Raw genomic sequence first — 18,878 nt, forward strand, 5'->3', positions numbered from 1 at the left:
GCCCGTAAATCATTCGTAAATCAACCACAAATCACAACAATTAAGACAAATGTGCTGAAAAATCTACTTAACGCTCTCCAAACACACACACACGCACGCACTCGCCTCGCACACACGAGCGCTTTCAAAACAAACGCCGCTACAAAAAGGTAGTAGAAATCTACTACCTTCTACTACTACTCTTTGTGGCAGCAGAAATAGTAGCAGAGCTGCAGAGGCAAAGCAAAAGTCAAACAAATTGACATACGTATACATAATTATTATTTTACTTAAGTGCTCGCGCGTCGTCGCCCCTTAACACAGACCAAAATGAATACGAAATACCGAAAGCAAGCAAATGTCCGACCTGAAATAAATCAAGCGAGTGCAAGAGAGATGGCTAGGGAGCGGGAGAGGGAGCGGGAGCGGGAGCGGGAGAGACGAGAGCAGCCGACTGTACATCGAACATGTTACAGACTCGGGCTACAGGAGGAATTCCCACTCATACAAGTGTCTTAAACTGGCATTCATACGGGGTTTCTTTGGGCAATGCAATGCAAATAAGCAGCTCTGCTGAGAGCACTCTCTGCGAGCAGCTCGCATGCACTCTCTTGCTTCCCCACGCTCACTCACTCAATTGAGAGCCGACGGAAAACGAAACGACCCGAACCCACCCGAGGCAGCAAAATGCTCTGTTCAGTCGCTGCACTGACGAAACAACGGAAATTTTTGTATTAACTTGGCTGTCGCCACGGTCAGAGCGCTGCGTTGTTCAAGTTCCTTTCTGGCTGCCGTCGAGTGTTGTCGTCGTTCCGGCAGAAGCACGCGTCCGACCCAAAAGGCCATCATCACAGAAAAACACAAGTCCAAGACCGAGAATTTTTTTGAAAAAATGCGAAAAGAAAATCGAAAAATACAATTGTGTGTTTGAGTATTATTTAAAACAAGAAAATTTAGTGAAAACACTAAAGAAATATTTTTTTTTAATTTTTTTGACTTGAACAAACAAAAGTGAACATAAACTAACTACAAAAAATTTCAAATTTAATCAAACAATCAACGAGCACATCTTTTGGATTAAGTGCTAAAATCGAGTTCCTGTTGCAATCAACAACACCACACAAACAACAGCAGAAACAACCATTTGGATTACTACTAAAACAGCAGCAACAACTACAACAACAACAACAACAACAGTATTATCATCTTGACAAAATTTGAAACAAACACAATTAACAACAAATATTGAAACCTACAAAAAATTATTTGCTAGGCAACCAAAAAAACAACAACAACAACAACAAACAAATTGTGAAAGCGTAACAAACAAAAAAGCTACAGATATTTAACCCAAAATAAAACAAACAAGACCCGCTAAACAAAAAGTGAAAAGAAAAGAAAAGAGTGAACCGAACATAAAAAAAGAAAAGAAAAAGTAGTGTTTGAACCGCAGCTAAAAACGTACGAACAGTAGTAGTGCTTGAACCACAAAAAAAAAAAAAATACAAAAATAAAAGAAAAGAAAGGAAAGAGTCGAGTTTGAACCACCACAGCCAAAAACGTACACAAGTGTAGTGTTTAAGCCGCAGCTTGAAACATTCAAAAGACTAGTAGTGTCCACAAAATTGAACCACAAAATGTTGCTGTGAAAACTGTTGGCGAAAAAGCGAAACAGAAAAACAACAACTAACAAACAAACATCGCACACGAGTAATAGACAAGAGAGACAAGTGACGTTTGTCGTCTGTCCCATGTATTTGTTGATGCCATGCAATTGATTCTTGACAAAATTCCCATGTATTCCAAACAAACAACGAAGCGCAATTCCAAAAAGTAAGTTTTAACCTACTCCCAAAAAAAAAAAAAACAAAAAACGAGAGAGATAGCGAGAGAGAGAGAGAGAGAAGAAGATTAATAAGAGTGAGAGAGACAGGGAAGATACTTGCGAAGAGAGGGAGCAAAACAGAGAGTGTGAAAAAGTGCAAGCAAACAAACAACGAACGAAGCAAAAGGCAAAAGCGAAAACAGAGAGAGAGAGAGAGAGAGAGAGAACATCCACTGATAACAGAAGCAACAAGAGATAGCACCTGTCGTCTCCGGCAAGAATCGAACATCGAACAAGCAAACCAAACCAACAAACCAACCCATACAACAATCGAACCGCACGCACCATCCAGAACCCAGAAACAACCGAACGAACAACCATCATAAAACCCAAAAGAAAAAGAAAACTTAGGTAAAATATCTAAAAATAAATGCCACTTAAACAAAAACAGAAACAAATAAAAATCAAAATAAAAACAGAAATACCGAACAAAATACAGAAATCCCAGCAACAAATCCATTCATTCGCTGCTAAAAATAATCTCCAGCTAATTCTAAAAATAAACATTCAACAATTTAACAATACAAATTTACTTTTAAGTACCAACAAAAAAAAAAAAACAACAATTTCTTTGATTTTACATTTTTTTTATTGTGCGTTCAAAAATACCCAGAAAAATAGTAAAACGAAATACCAATATAATTAAATGGAATGTGCTTTTGTTTTTAGATATTTTTACGTACAAGTTTTCTCCCCCCCTTTTTTTTTTTTTTGTTGTTTGTGTACTGTTTGTACCTTATGCTTTGTTTGTTGTTTGAAAAATACTCCCCCGTACTATACCCATCAATATGTATTATGAACCATTTTTTTATTGTGAATAATATTTGTGTAGCATTCAATTAGTTCTAAGAATTGTGTGTGGCCATATTTGAATATAATATTTGGGGAAAACCATCAAAGGGATGGGCCCATTTGACATATCCTCTGAAAAATGTGATATTTGTAATTTTATATTTGTTTTTGTTAAAGTTTTGCTCAAGAACTCTTTGAAATATTCTCTATAATTCCATGAATATATAGGAAAAATTAGAAACAAATTGAAATTATCCCCAAATTGTAATAAAATCCATTGAATATTTAGCTAAAATTTCCCCCAAGTCTACCTTACATTTCCCTCAAAGTGTCCACAAAACTCGTATCTTTAAAAGGTTGTTGCTGTGCATCTTAAAGAGTAACTTTGACCGACTTTTGGCACTGAAATTCCCACATCAGCTGTTCATCTGGCCCTCCCTGTTTCCTCCCTGCCGCCAGGCCACTCTAGTCGCACACGCTGCTCTCTCTCTGCCTTTCTGCCTCGCTCTCACGCACAGCTGACCCATAATTGACGCAAGCACACACACACACGCACACACTGATAGACAGAGAGAGAGAGAGAGAGAGAGAGAGAGATGCAGAGGCAGAGGCAGACAGATACTCTTGGAGACAGGCAGACAGACAGACATCCATCCATCGCCATCCCAAGAGCCACAGAAAACCATTCAGAAAAGTCGTCTGGTGCTTGCGACCCACTGCCACTGCCACTGCTGTTGCTTTATTGCTTGCTTTTTGTGTGTGTGGAGTTTTCCATTGAACTATTTTCAGGGCAAAGCACAGCACAGAGGAAGAGGCAAAGAAGTGGGAGAAAACTTCGAGACGAATCGATACTAAAAGAAGGAAAATTTTCCCAACGATCCGCTTCGTTTGCGTGCCCCTGCCCCTGCCGCTGCTGCTGGCAGTACCCCCGAAATGCTCTTCCTGCCTGCCTCTGCCTCTGCCTCTTCAGCGGTGACACCAGCCACACAAAAACTACAACAAATTTAAGAAAACTACGACAACAACCACACACCTCCCCTCTACCCTCTCCGCTCTACCCCTACGTCTCGTATGTCACTCAATTTCCAGAGTTCGACAGCGTTTTCGCCCAATTTATTGTGTGTTCCTCTGCTCTTTCTACTCCTACTTCTTCTTAGTCTCCTCCTCGTTCCCGTACTCTTTCTGCGCCTCTGTCTTTTGTAAAAGAAAAGGTTCGAAGAGCAGCGAAAAAAATACCAAAAAAAAAAAAAGAAAACCCAAAGACGCAACAACAGAAAAAGGTCACTCCACACGAAACGAAGCATTACAACAACCTCAACGACCCCCGTTCCGTGCTCTCCCTCTCGGTGTCTCCCTGTTCTTGCCGTTTTTCTCACATGCCACGCATATTTTTTCCCCCTGCCCCAACAAACCCCTCCCTCCGCACTCCGGGCCTCTACGCTCTGTTTGTAACAATGAGAAAACTCTTTGCAGACATTTTTTCGGTTCGCTTGTAATTCATCATCGCATCGCAAGAAGAAAAAGGTAGCAAAAGAAAAGGCAGTAGGAGAGGGAGAGGAAGAGGGCAAAAGCTGAAAGAGGCTGAAAGATGAAAGACAGAAAAAAGGTTGGAAAATCGTACGGTTAACGGGTGTGTAAGAGAACAAGAACAAGAAGAAGACAAAGAAAAAGAAAGAAAAATGCCGACCATAGGTAAAACCTTAACCCATTTTGCAAAATGTGAGATATAGTACAGGCAAAAGATACACACCGCTAAAAGATGAATTCAGAGGCAGAGCCAGAGCCAGAGCCAGAAGATACTTCACAGACAGGTAGGCGAATACACAGCTGGCATTTCAGGCAATTCCCAGGAAAACTCTCGACGGAAAACCTTTAGAAATAGATCTTCCCAGAAGGAAAGCCATTCACGAAAATATTTTCCACTTCCGTTGAACGACCAAATTTGCCTGGACTGTTCGAGAAATACAACAAGCATCCATATACAAGAACAGCAAATGCATTTCAATAGATCTGGGAACTCATATTTTATTGGACCATGCAAAAAATACTACCCAAAATGATCGATAATGCCTGGAATCGTCGAGAAATGGATTAGAGATATTAACATAATCCAATAAATATCTACTGCAGAGCCTATGATCATCTAGGATCTATAGGAATCCCTTCTAGAAGCTATCCCAATAATTTCAAAACAATTTTAAACGTCAATGAACTCAAATTTCAAACTTAAAAAATCAATTTATAATCGACTGAATGCCTCGCGCTTATCGGGGGAAACCCTTAAAATCATCTAGGAAACTCTTTCGAAACATATTCCAAACAAATTTCATCATTGAATGATCATCGAATCAGGGAATATCCAGCCAGCCAGCAGATCAATCTAACGGTTAATTAACGCCCCGAGGCTTATCTTAAACACCCTCTAAATGTCATCAAACGAACCACCACCAGCACCACCGCCCCATCAACCCGCCAAGAACGCTTCTAAGCGATACGATCCGCAGATCCCTAGGATGGGAAACTACGAGTATTGAGAGCGCGATACAACAACAATCATTCATCAATCAACCACCGAAGCAACCAAATCACAACCCATCAAGCAACCACCGAAAAGGACTTGAAAAATGTGATTGCTACCTCTCCTGCTGGCCCGCCTGCCTGCCTGCCCGCCTGCCCCTTCTCCTGTGTGTGGCAGGCAGCTACTTCCTGTTTCTGTGTGTGGCGTGGTGTGGTGTGTGCCTCATCTGTTTGCCATTTTCACACGGGAAATAAAAATGTGATACAAACGAAGCAAATGACTGAAAAACAAAACCTAAACGCGGAAAACCATTTGCAAATCGTCAACCCTCTAGAGAGATAGAGAGGGAGGGAGCATGCGAGAGGATTGGAGGGAGAAATATCAGAAAAGAGAGAGACAAAGAGAGAGAGAGAGAGTGGAGAAGGAAACAGAAGAAACGAAACAGTGGCGAAGAGTAGAGGAGCGTCGCATTGGATGGAAGAAGTGAAGGATGGAAGGATGTATGGATGGATGGATGGAAGGAAGGAAGGAAGGAATGACTGAATGAATGAAATGAATATTACTCGCTTAATAAACCCATCATGATGAAACGGGGGCTGGAAATGCTACTATCGGATATGCAGCAGCAACCCCCGTAACGAAATCCACACTCGAGGGCACAACAATAGTTACATATGTAAGCCCGTAAACAGCCAAAGGCGAAGCCAATGCAACCCCTAAATCAAACAACATTTTAACCCCTCATTCAAGCAAAAACAAAGATTGAAGGTCACACGAAGAGAGGGACAAAGACAGAGCGAGAGCGAGAGAAAGCGAGTGAAAGCTTTCTGTCTCTCTCTCTCTCTCTCTCTCTCTTGATGCATATCTTATCATGAAATTGGAATTTAATTGGGCATTAATGGGTTAAGTAGCTGACTTTTGGACGCGTGAAGCGATCTGAAGAGATCTTCTTTGTAGAAAGATCTTTGAAAATGTTTTCCTTGCAAATGCCAGTCACATGATAGATAAAAGACCCCGAACCGCAAAGAACATACTGGAAACGAAACGGAACCCCAAAGAAGAATCAAAACAAAGCGAATCCCAAACGAAAAAAAAAAATCGACTCGAAAACATTTAACGACCCAATTAAAAGCCCCTGAAACGACCGTACCTCTCTGATATCAAAAAACTAGACCGAAACGCAACGCAACCACACATTCGCATAGATATACACAAGTACGAGTACGAGTGCGAGTATATTCCATAGTAAAATGTACATATGCTTTATCCGTCGCCACAACAACCTAATAGATAGCACCGAACCACAGAACCACAATCGATAGGGAGCGAAACCCAGAATCAGAGACCCAAAAACCCGAAAAATCAAAGGTAACCCACAGCTCTTATCAGACTTTGGGGAATGGGACTGGGGCTGGGAATGGGAATGGGCAGAGTTTTGGTGCTGACAAGCTAATTATAGCCACAGATCGTACGGCTATATCTATAGGAAAAACAAAAGCCAACACAATCGCATACATATCTGCTCCCTACGTTTTTCAGAGGTTCTCTGGAATACCTTTGTTCTTCTGCCACTCTCTCTGCCGCTGTTTCTTCTGGCTGGCTGTATTTGTTGGCCGACATAAATTTGCGCTTTGGTATGCAGAAAATAGTTCAGTTATCGATAATTGCTTATCGCTGTTTACCGTTCGTTGTGTGTAGAATACAGCGCTGAACAAAATGGTGGCTGGCATTGGTGGCTGGGGTTTTTTGTGAATGGAAGTCAAGTCAAGTGCAAAGAGGGGGGCGGCAGGAGGAAGGCAGGCCATGCTGATTAGCAAAGGAAGGGAGCCATAAACTAGCTATACCATCGAAATGTTTAACAATCAAGGCCCTCTCTGGACTCTTTTTCGATGAATGAACCATCAAAATGTGTTTAAAGTCCTCTGGGCTGGCATTTTCCAGTCTCCTTGCATCCATCTGCTAGCCACTGTGCGCCTCTCTATGCTTCAAGTCCGTTCGCCTGCTTATCAGAGACGCCTCTCCGCCACTTCCTGTCCCATTTGCGCCCCGCTATCTTTATTCCCATGTACATACATATCTATTATGGGAGGGAGACACGAGACCTTTTCGGCTTTGATGATACAATTTCTTAAACTATTTCCATTGGCAGTCACTCTTTTGGGTCTCTTTTTGTTGCAGCAGTTGATGTTGCCTCAAACTGTTGTTGCTGTTGTTGTCTCTTGTCTCTTGTCTGTTGTTTGCTGTTGCTTTTAGCGCTGTACCTTCAGTAGACATATTTTTATTCGAAAAAACTGGTTTTCAAGTACGACGTCTCAGTCTCTGTCGCTGTCGCTGCCTCTGCTGGCGATTTATGCGTTGGGTTTTGGGGCTTTGCTTCGTCGGATCGTCGGATCGTCGTTGTTTCTGTTGTTTGTTGTCGTCTCAGTCTCAGTCTCAGTCTCTTCTCTTCTTGTCCCTCTGTTGCTGCAATTTTCGTTTTGTTTTATTTTAAATTGTGATTTATGTATATTTCTCCATCTTACCTCCTCCCTCCTCCACTCTTACTGGTTGTTTGTGCAAAAATGATTGCAGCTTCTTTTTATTTTCTTCATATGTACATTTATTTCCAGTGTGTGTGTTTATATTTCTTTTTATTTGCAAGCGTTGACAGTCGCAGCCTTCGATTTATTTTTAATGTTTTATGTCTGTCGTCCGAATTGTTTATGAATTTCGTTGGGTTTTTTCTGTTGTTGCTTTGTTGCTTAATTGGCGATTAGATAAATGCCAAAAAGCGCAATGACGACGATGACAATGGGAATAGATCCGCACGTATGGTGGAGTACCATGCCTCATGCCCCCAACCACCAACCGCTGGCATAAATTTAGTTTCAAGCAAAAACGCACGCCACAGATAAGATAGCCCCCAAAGCAAACCGCAAAAACCTGAACCAAATCGAAGCCCGAACCAAACCGTCAGATAGATCGTCCGTCTGTCCACAAAAAAAAAACACACACCACACAAAAGTGTTGTTAGAGGGAAGTTTTTGCACACCTTACACCACACACACACTCCATCGCTGATTGATAGGAGAGTGCAGGCAGGCAGGGGGGAGGAGCGGCGCATTGGGGCCCTCCTCCGTCCATTAGCGCTCTGATTAGCGCGTGTGTTGTAACAAGGAGGAGACCTCCCTGCCCCTCCCTGCCCTCCCTCAGTGTGGGGGAGTTGTTGCTATTAGTTTTGCTTATCGCCGCGGACCCATAGACTCACCCAACGCCCATCAACCCAACGAATGCCCAACGAAAGCCCTCATCAGACAGCGGAAATGCTTTCGGTTACAAAACGCTTACATCGGTGCAAAATCAGGTAGACATAAACAATGGACTGGCCATCGGAGAAGTTCAGCGATAAAATGCAACTGAAGAATGGAACAGAAAGCAAGCCGACCACACAGATACTCGTAAAACGAGAATACGACTATCTCTTGAGAGGATAAACGAGATATGTTTACTGAAAGATCATCCAGGAGGTTTTTGTATACCTCAAAGAGTGCTCTATGGCCACAATATTCTCCTAAAGATCATTCAAAGGGCTCAGAGGTGTTCCTCTTCGACCAGTGACTACTGTAGTTCAGTGCCCGGTGCAGTGCATTAAAGCCCATTGCCAATTGGACATTTTAGTATGCAAATTATCAGCCAAACACACACACAATCGATAGATACGGCTACGATATATGGCTTAAAACTATGGCAAATGTTTTATGGCCAACACGAAAACACATTGCGTATACGCAATCTGGGGAAAGCGAGGCAGATAGGGGCTGGGACGCACAGTTTACGATTCAGGCCTGGCCAATAAATAAAATCCAGTTACAGGTGCCGAAAGCATTCATACACAAAACAAGAGACAGAGTGGAGGAAACACAACAATATTTCAAATATAACCCATGCCCCATGGTGGCACCACTCTCCTTTCCCCCCTTCCCCCATTCCCACTTTGCAACGGTGGCTGGATGGAGATGCACCACCGCAAGCGGCAAAACATTTACAAAAATCATTTTCCAAATCCGCAAAATGCAAAAGTTTGAGGGCAAACATTTTGTGTGGGGGGGGATCGAATCGTTGTTTAAGGGGGAATATGTTTTTGCACATATTTTCAGCAACAGCCCTGTGGTGCAGGCTCCGTGCCCCGTGCCCCAAACCCCTGAATGCGAAACGCTGACCATCAGTATTATTTGCATACGGATTTTTAATCAAAAATTGTGCCATTTCTTTGGATTTTTTTGTGTGTGTCTCGGTTCGATTTTTATATATTTTGTTGCATGCGCCTCATGCCACAGTGGCAAGAGTGGAATGGGGTTGCCAGAGGGTTGCTGCCGCTGCTGCTCCTGTTTCTGGTGGTTGCTGGCTTTATTTTCTGCCATCGAGAGTCTATTATGTTGATTTATTTTCATTTTTATTTTTCATTCGTAAAAGTCGAGTGGCACGGGGCAAATAAATTATGAAAAGCGATATTTAAGGGCAGAGCAAGAGTGGCAAATCGAGGGAAAATTCTGCGGGAAATTCTCCATTGGAAAATGTGAAACAAAAGGGGGGAAAATTTCTCCGGCAGAAAGTGTTGCATACCAGCAGGCGCCACCAAAATTCTATGACAGCAGAGAACCCATCATTTCGGGGACTATCCCTTACAAAAACCCCCCCCCCCCCCCTCCATGCTCCCCTTTCTAGCACTCCTAAACAGACCCCACCCCGCCCCGCCCCACCCCAGCCCAGACAACGCTTCGTGACAGTGGAAATATGGAAAAAAAAAAAAATGAATCCGCAGACAGACGACAACTGCCATAAGAAAAAAAGCATTGAACAAAAAAAAATGATTGTTTTTTTTTGTTGGGAATTTCGTATTTTTGGAAGTGCAATGCAACGTTAGTATTTGAGGGACAGCAGCGGGTGGGTTTTAAGCATCAGTTATTCGGTGGTTCAGGGGATCAGGCAGGCCATCAGGGCGTTCAAACACCCTTGAAAAACAACTGTCAAACGCATGTCATGCGGGGGGTAGGAGGGAGAGTGCAGCGAAACAATGAAAATACCAGAAAAAGGGAGGGAAAGGGAAAGAGTGAGACAGAGCGGTGGAGAGGTGGGGCTGTGGAGAGTGTGAGGGAATGATGAGTGCCGGGACATATGTATGGAAAGGGCAACACAGAAATACGGAAAAAATACAGAAACAAAAAGTGAGAGCAAATCAAACATTTTTGATGTGTTATTGCCTTTTCTCCCCAATGCAATGGAGGGAGGAATGGGGATGATACTATACCGCTCCACCTTTTACAGGAAAAAAATGATTTCACTCTTTGCACGAAATTGATTTTTGTCTAAAAACAATGTTCGTTCTGTCATTTGGTTCTCCACGCACGTGTCTCCACAATATTTCAGGGTCTCTCGGCTCGGCTCGGCTCGGGTCGGCACTTTTACATAATCTATATGATGTTCCTATGTATGTGTATCGCTTGTACATAGGTACTATTACTTGTGTGTATTTCGTTGTTGTTGCTTTTGTTACATGACGCCAACTGTCGTTTGTCGTTTGTCGTTGGGTCGTCTATCGTTTGTAAAAATAAAAGCGCAAAAGCGAGAGAGACCGACCAGCACTGCCGCAACAAGAACAAACACGCAAACAATTATAGCAATAAAAACAAAAACAAAACCAAAAACAGCAACAGAAACAGAGGAAACAAGGAGCCAAATCGGAAAACAGAAAAGATAGATTGTTTTTTTAGCCACAAAAATATATATAATAGACTTTGCCAGACATCAAATCCCATAAAGGACTTTGGCCTTTTCCTTGCTGTCGCATTGACGACAAAAACTCGTATAATTCATATCGAAATAAAGCCATAAATCGTGAAAATAAAGTCAATTAAAAATCGGTGGATTAGGCCGCCCCCCGCCCCCCCTGTGTGACTACCTTTGACTACGCCTCTGGCCACTGGGCGGCTGTGGGACATACGGAAATCATTTCGTGTGCCAAATGAGAAATAATTTTTATTACCACAGCAAATCAAAGTGCGCACAAATTTACAATTACACAAGCCCCACTAGAGAGAGAGAGAGCGCCATGCGATGGTGGGAACAGAGAGAGAGAGAAAGAGAGAGAGGGGTAGAGGTAGCCAGAGATCGTGCACTGATTCCGATATGAAGGCAGAGCAGTATCTCCCACAGCACGTGTCGCGTCTCTCCATCGAAATGGAACGGCACCCACCTCTGAACTGCTTTACTTTGCGCTCTCCCTTTCCCTCTCTCGCTCTCCCTCTCCACTGTTTTGCTTTATTTTTATCTAATCAATGAAGAAATTTATATCTAATCAAAGTACAAAAGGCAGAAACAGACTGAGAATTCGAACAAAGCAAACGCGCGCCTTGCCGTCACATCAGAGATGTGTCTATCGTCTGTCCCTACCTCCCTCCCTCCCTCCCGCCCTGCCTCGCTCTCCCGGTGGAACACTTCTCCAACTGTCGGTGCAAGTCACATAATGAGACGATGATTATATGATCGGAAAACAACTTTGCTACCCCCCCTCCCATCACCCTATCGTGCCACAATCTATGTGGGTTGCGTTGCTCTTTTTATCTAAGCAATGCCGAAGGTCATTTTTCACACTCGTCATATTTGATAAAGGGAAATGGAGATCGGAAATCAGAAATCTGTGCCGCATGCAGCCTTGAGGTATGCTACGGGCTAGCCTAGTCCCATGCTCCCAGGCGGCGGCTGTCCGACGACCTAATGACCTGCTTTGCACTGCTTTATTTACCGCTCCACTCCAGTGGTTGCCTCTCCTCGCGCTCCCCAAAAGCAGCGGCAGGCAGGCAGGCAGGCAGGCAGTCTCAATGCTAATTTATCGTCGCAGTCTCGCGGCAATCACAGGTTCAGGTTCTCCCCTCGCCACCGCCTAACTCATTCCATGCAAGGTATATCGAACCAGAGGTGGGGCCGCCACAGTTTTCTGTTCGAGTCGCTACTCCCTTGGACTGACTGCCTTACCCTAGTGTTGGTGATACCCTGCCCTCAACCTCTCGATCTTTGTAGACTTTGCCGGGCTCTGGCTCTGGCTTTGGCTCTGGCTTTTTCGTCATGCGATTATCAGCCAATCGCTTAGCAATGTGCTATTTATTTGCATTTCGCCTTTTTGTTGTTGTTTCTCTTGATCTTGTTCTTCTTGTTGTTGTTTTTGTTGGTATTGTGTTACGTTTTGTGAGTTTTTGTTCCCGCAACTTTATTTGCTTTTGTTTTGTTGTTGCTGCTGCTGCTGCTCTGAGCTGCTTTTGTGGCTGCGATGCGCAATTATTGGGAGCGTGTTACTCTCTTTTTTTTTTTTTTGTCGGTGTGCGAGTGGAATCATCCTACCCTTTACCCACGCCACGTAGGGTGCACATGTACCGATCTTGTGGAGTACATCACTCCCTGGTCTACAATGGGTAGGGTATGCTCTGTTCAACTTGGGCTTTGTCTTCGCACTGCCATTGTCGTGCAGGTACAGTTATGCCCTCCTCTACTTATACAGGGTCTCGAAAGGGTATTCCTCGTGCCAGACTTTCCTTCGTTTAGGCTTTATTTTCGATCAAACATGTCTTGGCATCACAGTCGCTGCCTGCCAGTGCAGGGTAGCCCCACAGCCTCGACCCCCCCTCCCCACCCCGTTTGCACTGCGCTTTCTGTTTCTCTATTGCTTCTCATTGTTTTTATTGTCGCCTCATATGCTTTTCATATGACTTTTGTTGTTTAATGGATGCCTGGCAAATATGCTTAATTATTTTTACCTTAAAAGTCGCGCCATCAAAACGAATGCGCGACAACAATTCCAATGAATGTGAGGTTAGGATTAGGGTTGACATTGCCTCTACCTCGCAGTCGGCCGTCGGCTGTGGAGAGATGGTTCGATTGAGTGGGCCATGGGGATGGCAGGGCAGGGCGCGGTGGAAAACAAATGTAAGCCCTGAGCCCATTTGACATTTGGGGCTTAAATGTCACAGCAAATCAAGAAAGAGAGATGGAGAATGGAGCAACAGAGACGGCATGAGCAAGTGCAATGCAAAAGTTTGAGCAAAGAGAAGATGGTGGAGAAGCAAAATGAAAATGCAATTGGAATTGCCACAGCAACAGCAACAACAGCAACAATCATGAATGACGTTGACAATGACGATGATGGAGATATGGCTATGGGTGCGCATGATGGGGATGGTGGTTGGGGGATGGGGGATTGGGTGGATACTTTGGGAGTGAAATCACATGAACATAAGCTCCATGGCCCCATGGCTGACATCATCGATGGAGGTCGCCGCATGAGTCAAGTTTTACCGATAAGAGTGGCCCCACACATAGATGTGGAAGAATTCCCTGAAATCTATCAGATACTCGCATGTGAGAGCGGGAAACCCCCCCCCAAAAAAACTTCTCTCGCACTTCTCTTTGGTGGCTTTTCACAGTTTGTCATACTCTCGTGTTCTCTTGAAAAACTCTCGCCAACACTTCGGTTATCAAAATTTTCGTAGTTTTAGGTTTTGGGAGACTTTCGCGCTTGCGCGGTTCTATTTTTCATTCTGGCTAATAATGTTTGGGGAAAGGGCTGCCACGTGCTGTACGGACGAGATGCGGCAGCCGCGGCGGCAGTCACGCCCACAAAGTTATCGAAAACGAACAAAAGTCGTGCCAGAATGCCAACTAATTCGTGGTACTACCTTTGCTTGGATTATTGCAGGAAAAATGATGAAATGAACCAGCAGGCGGGCTCCTCAAGGGCGCCAGCCACAGGGGGCCAAATCTCACCGCCGGGTGGCAGTAGCACAAATAACAACAACAGTCTTGATCAACAGCAGCAGCAGCAGCATCATCTGCAACACCAGCAACAGCATCCGCAACAGCAGCAGCAGCAACAGCAGCAGTACTACAGCCAACAGCAACAGCAGCAGCATCAGTATCAGCAGCAACAACGCGAAAGTTTTCTGGCCTACCAGCAGCAACAGCAACAGCAGCAGCAGCAACAACAGCAACAGCAACAGCATCACCAGCAGCAGCAGCAGCAGAGATCCGGAGGATTAGGCGTCGGCGGAGGTGTGGCTGGTGGCAATTTTATGCTCGGCAATGAGCTCATCGGAGGCGACAGCCTGCGCAGCCTGAACAACACTTTTGGCCCCAATTCGGAGTTCACTTCGCTCACGAGCGGAGGCACCAGTGGCGGCGGAGGCGCCACTGCCTCTCTGGGAGGCCTGAGCACCACGAGCGTCCAGAGCGGACAGCAGGGATATCCTGCTGCCATGGTGGCAGCGAATCAGCAGCAACAGCAGCAACATCAACAGCAACAGCAGCAACAGCAACAGCAGCAGCAGCAACAGCACATGTCCGGCATGGATGCCATGGGCGGTTACAGTCAGGTGAGGATCCCGGCAGCAGTCCAATATTTGCAAGACTTTTCTCTACGAGGTATTTCTTCTTTTCCCCCCTTTCAGATGAGTGGCGGCATGCATCCGGGCGCCAACGGTGGCATGATGTCCAATGCCCAGTACATGAATGGCGGAGGAGCCAGTGGACAGGCAGGCAGCTACAACGGCAGCCAGGGAATGGGCATGGGCTACGGCAATGGAGGAGGTGGCATCGGACCACAGAGGCATCATCAAGTAAGTACCGGAACCGCCAAAAGCAGCGAATGCTCCCTTTGACTGTCCCCCTCCTAACCCCACGCTTGCTCTCCCCTCTTGCAGATGACGCCCATGAATCAAATGCAAACCATGTCAATGGTTGGTCAATGCCCTGGAGGCAATGGAGGACTAGGGATGAGCCCCATGCAACAGCAGGCGGCCCAGCAGATGGGCGGCGGCATGAATCCCATGGCCAAGATGCAGGGCATGGCCAACGGCGGATATCCGCAGCAGGCGCCGCCCCCACAACAGCAGCGTCGCATGACACCGTATCCACATCCGCAGATGCACATGGCCCAGAAGCGGGCCGGCGCAGGAGCAGGCGTTGGCGGTGTGGGCGGAGTGTATCCCAATCTTGTGCAGCAGCAGCAGCCGCCGCAGATGTACGGCGGCCAGCAGATGCATCCCGGAGCTGGGGGCGTGCCACTGCCGATGCAGGCGGGCGGAGCTGGGAATGGCTACGGTCGGGGTGGCCCAATGGTGGGCGGCAGTGGTGGCTACGGCCGCATGTCGGCGGCCAATGGCATGGGCCCGAACGGGGGACCCGTCATGGGCCCCATGGGACCTGGTGGCATGGCAGGCGCTGGCATGGGACCCGGTCCCGGCTGCATGAGCCAGCAGCAGCGTTTCATGCCACAAGCGGGCGGTGGTGTGCCCGGCGTGGGATACGGAGGCGCTGGCGGCCCGGGAGGAGCATTCTATCCGGGTGCCGGTGGCGGCAATGGCGTAGGAATGCCACAGGCAGGCGGCGGCAGCATGTGCCCGGCGGGACCGGGTGGCGGCGTGGCCACAACAGGCAATCCATACCAGAATCAAGGTTTCCAGCAAAACTATCAGCACAGTCCAGTTCCTGGTAATCCAACGCCGCCGCTGACACCCGCATGCAGTGTCCCATACGTGAGCCCCAATCCGGACATAAAGCCACCAATGGATAACAGTAGGTTTTGCAGTGACCTACACCCCTGAGAACAGTCGCTAAGACCTCGCTTTCCCTCCACTTTCCAGGCGAAGAAATGAGACTGACATTCCCGGTACGCGATGGCATCATTTTGGCACCGTTCCGCCTGCTGCACAATCTGTCTGTGAGCAATCATGTGTTCCATCTGAAGCAGAATGTTTACAATACGCTGATGTGCCGGTAAGTCGTTGTAGAGGTCGCGTCTATCCGTTGAGATCGTATTAATCGTTGATCTTTGGACCTTTAGCACCGACTTGGAGCTGCAGTTGAAGTGCTTCCACCAGGATGATCGCCAGATGAACACCAATTGGCCGCACACCGTCACCGTCTCCGCCAATGCCACGCCTCTGAATATCGAACGATCCGAGAAGAACAGCACTGCTTTGCGTCCGCTTTACTTGAAGGCTGTGTGCCAGCCAGGACGCAACACCCTACAGCTGACGGCCAGTTCCTGTTGTTGTGTAAGTAGTGGAGCAGTGCAAGTCCGCGAAAGTAACGCTCGCTAATCATGGAATCCCCCTTAATGCCTCTCCACAGTCGCATTTGTTTGTGCTGCAACTAGTCCATCGACCATCGGTGCGTCAAGTGCTCCAGACGTTGCACAAACGCAATCTATTGCCGCTCGAGCATAGCGTGCAGAAGATCAAGCGGAATCTGGGCCTGCCTCCCGATGGCCAAGCGGTGGGCAATGGTGCGGAAGTATCGCCATCGCAGCAGTGCACCAAGATCTCATTGAAGTGCCCCATCACCAAGTCTCGAATACGTCTGCCCGCCAGGGGCCACGAGTGCAAGCACGTGCAATGCTTCGATCTGGAGGCCTATCTGATGATCAACAGCGAGCGGGGCTCCTGGCGCTGTCCGGAGTGCAGCAAGTCGGCCATCACCGACACCCTGGAGATCGATCAGTACATCTGGGCCATACTCAACACGCTTAGCAGCTCGGATGTGGATGAGGTGATCATTGACTCGTCTGCCAACTGGCGGGCCCTGCAGCACAACGGCGGGATGCCCAATGCCCCTGCAGTTGGTGGGTCCGCTGCCAGTGGAGGAGCATCCACCCCCTCGAATGTTCCTACTGGCAATCCCATCAGCAGCAATGGTTCCAGTGTGATGCCTGCCATCAAGCAGGAACTGATGCCCGTCGTGAAGCAGGAACTGTGCGACGACATGGCCAAGGTGATGTCGCCAGGCTCCACACAGCTCCCCACGTGGGACAATTCGCAGGCGATGAGTCCGTACAATATGCATGACATGAACTCTATTGCCAGTGGCAATATGATGGGCAATCAGCAGTAAGTAGACCCTTCAATCAGCATCTCTGGAACAGTTGCTTATGGCTATTGCCCCTCCTCTCTTTCCAGTGGCAATCGCGGCAGCTATGACAACTTTAGTGGCAACCACAGCGATGGCAGTGGCGGTCTGTCCAACGGCGATGGTGGTGTCAACTCTTTGGATCAACTAAACGCCATGGAAAAGTCTCTGAGCGATCAGGTAAGCTTTCAAACGCAAAGATTCTTGCAGACAGGTGCTTACTGCTGGTTTCTCCTCCTTAAATAGATGCCCCATACACCGCACACGCCAGGGGCAGTCAGCCATCCCATGACTCCCGGTGGCCCTCCAAGTGTTAGCTCCTCCCACAACGAGCCCATCAGTGGAGGGACACCAAATGCCAGCAGCAGCAACAACAACAATAGCAGCAGCACGGGGCACAACTCTCCACAGACACCAGGGACGCCCAGTCGCATGGGCGGAGGCATGGGAAGTGCAGAGAACCAGCAGCAGCAGCAGCAGGAGCAGCTGCTGAACAGCCTGATGAACAGCCAGACGCAGCTGAAGTTCACGGAGACAGATCTGAGTGCCGAGCTGCAGAGTTTCGATGCTGCAGCGGCAGGCATCAATGATACGGCGCATGATTTGAATGTAAGTCGAAGCGAAGGAAGGAGAATTCCTGGAACCAGAGAAACTGTGAACTAACTGTTTGATTACCTTTTTGCAGCTTCTGCAAGATGTGGATCCCATGGAAATCCTCTCGTACCTGGATCCCCAACCAGACCTCAATACGCCTCCTTCCAGTGGCAGCAGCAACAATAATGCCAGCGATGATCTGCTGGCCACATTGTTCGACTAAAAGGTGGAAGGATCCTATACCACGAACGAGAGAGAGAGAAAGAGAGAGAGAGAGAATGCAGGAGAATGAAGGAGAAATGGCAGAAATACCATAAATTGTATATAGTATTATTAATTTTAATGAAAAAAAAAGAAGAAAAACAAAACAAAATCTGCACTACAGAGCAAAAGTCGCGTACTTTCAACATTTTTCGTTTCCTCACACAAAAAACAACAGCAAAAGCAAAAGCAAAAACAAAAGCAAGAGCAAGAGCAACAATTGAGAAACAGCAAGCAGCGGCAGCAGAAAGCAACAATTTTGTGTATTTGCCCCCGTGTTTGAAAAACAATGAAATGTGATTTAAAAATTAATTAATTAAATTAATTGGCATTTAATTTAAAAAGCAAACAACAAACAACAACAAGAAAAAAAAACGAAAGAAAAACCGTAAAAAATGTACCACAAAAAGCATAAAAAAACTAACAAAACAGTCATTATACCATATAAAAAAAAAACGAGAAAGAGAAAAGCACAGAAAAACCATTTAGTTGAGAGCATGAAAATTCCTTCAATGAAATTTACGAATTTAATGTGTAATTTTTTCCGACAGAAGCAGCAGCAGTGCCAGCAGTGCCAGCAGTGCCGCAGCAGCAGCAGATATATGATTTAGATATCGAGATCGAACCCTTCAAAAATGTCACACTTTTTGCGTTTGCATTACTATTTTTAAACTATTTTAATTTTTTGTGGAATGTTTCTTGTTTCTTTTTCTGTTTTTTTTTTTTTTTTTTTAACATTTTGTACAAAGTATTACCAGGAGAATGGAAAATCAGATCAGCAACAGTTCACAGAAGATTAGAAGCATGAGCAAACAAAAGCAAAAAGCATTAAAAAATGAGAAATACAAAATACATACAACAAAAAAAAAATCCCAACAATTTTATTACATTTATAAAATGAAAAACAAAACAAAAAAA

General features: G+C 45.9%; 1 protein-coding gene and 1 long non-coding RNA gene across 3 annotated transcripts; one reads left to right on the forward strand and one right to left on the reverse strand.

Moving 5' to 3' along the window:
* The first annotated feature begins 1,747 nt into the window (after positions 1-1,747).
* Positions 1,748-18,143, forward strand: LOC108152134 (zinc finger MIZ domain-containing protein 2). 2 transcript variants are annotated; one of them, XM_017281230.2, is made up of 10 exons: positions 1,748-1,812; positions 13,900-14,572; positions 14,648-14,815; positions 14,900-15,773; positions 15,842-15,974; positions 16,042-16,255; positions 16,332-17,086; positions 17,156-17,285; positions 17,352-17,714; positions 17,791-18,143. In XM_017281230.2, exons 1-10 carry the CDS (start codon positions 1,748-1,750, stop codon positions 17,920-17,922), a joined length of 3,507 nt encoding a protein of 1,168 aa, XP_017136719.1. In that variant the 3' UTR covers positions 17,923-18,143. The 2 variants fall into 2 exon arrangements, with proteins under 2 accessions (XP_017136719.1, XP_033243542.1); XM_033387651.1 differs by lacking the exon at positions 1,748-1,812 and adding an exon at positions 1,859-2,215 and having other exon boundaries at positions 17,791-17,922.
* Positions 6,939-7,869, reverse strand: LOC117186640. The gene is made up of 2 exons (XR_004471619.1): positions 7,697-7,869; positions 6,939-7,637 (listed from the first exon to the last, which is right to left on the reverse strand). It is a non-coding gene; the product is annotated as an uncharacterized LOC117186640 (long non-coding RNA).
* Positions 18,144-18,878: the final 735 nt, after the last annotated feature.

The sequence above is a fragment of the Drosophila miranda genome, chromosome XR, assembly GCF_003369915.1.
Source record: "Drosophila miranda strain MSH22 chromosome XR, D.miranda_PacBio2.1, whole genome shotgun sequence".
NCBI lineage: Eukaryota > Metazoa > Arthropoda > Insecta > Diptera > Drosophilidae > Drosophila > Drosophila miranda.

What these genes read in the sequence shown, in the direction of transcription:
- LOC108152134 (XM_017281230.2), top strand. Translation starts at nt 1,748, where the DNA reads ATGCAATTGATTCTTGACAAAATTCCCATGTATTCCAAACAAACAACG. An exon ending in AAAGCCACCAATGGATAACA is followed by an intron (nt 15,774 to 15,841) that starts GTAGGTTTTGCA and finishes TCCACTTTCCAG; the next exon opens with GCGAAGAAATGAGACTGACA. An exon ending in AAAAGTCTCTGAGCGATCAG is followed by an intron (nt 17,286 to 17,351) that starts GTAAGCTTTCAA and finishes CTCCTTAAATAG; the next exon opens with ATGCCCCATACACCGCACAC.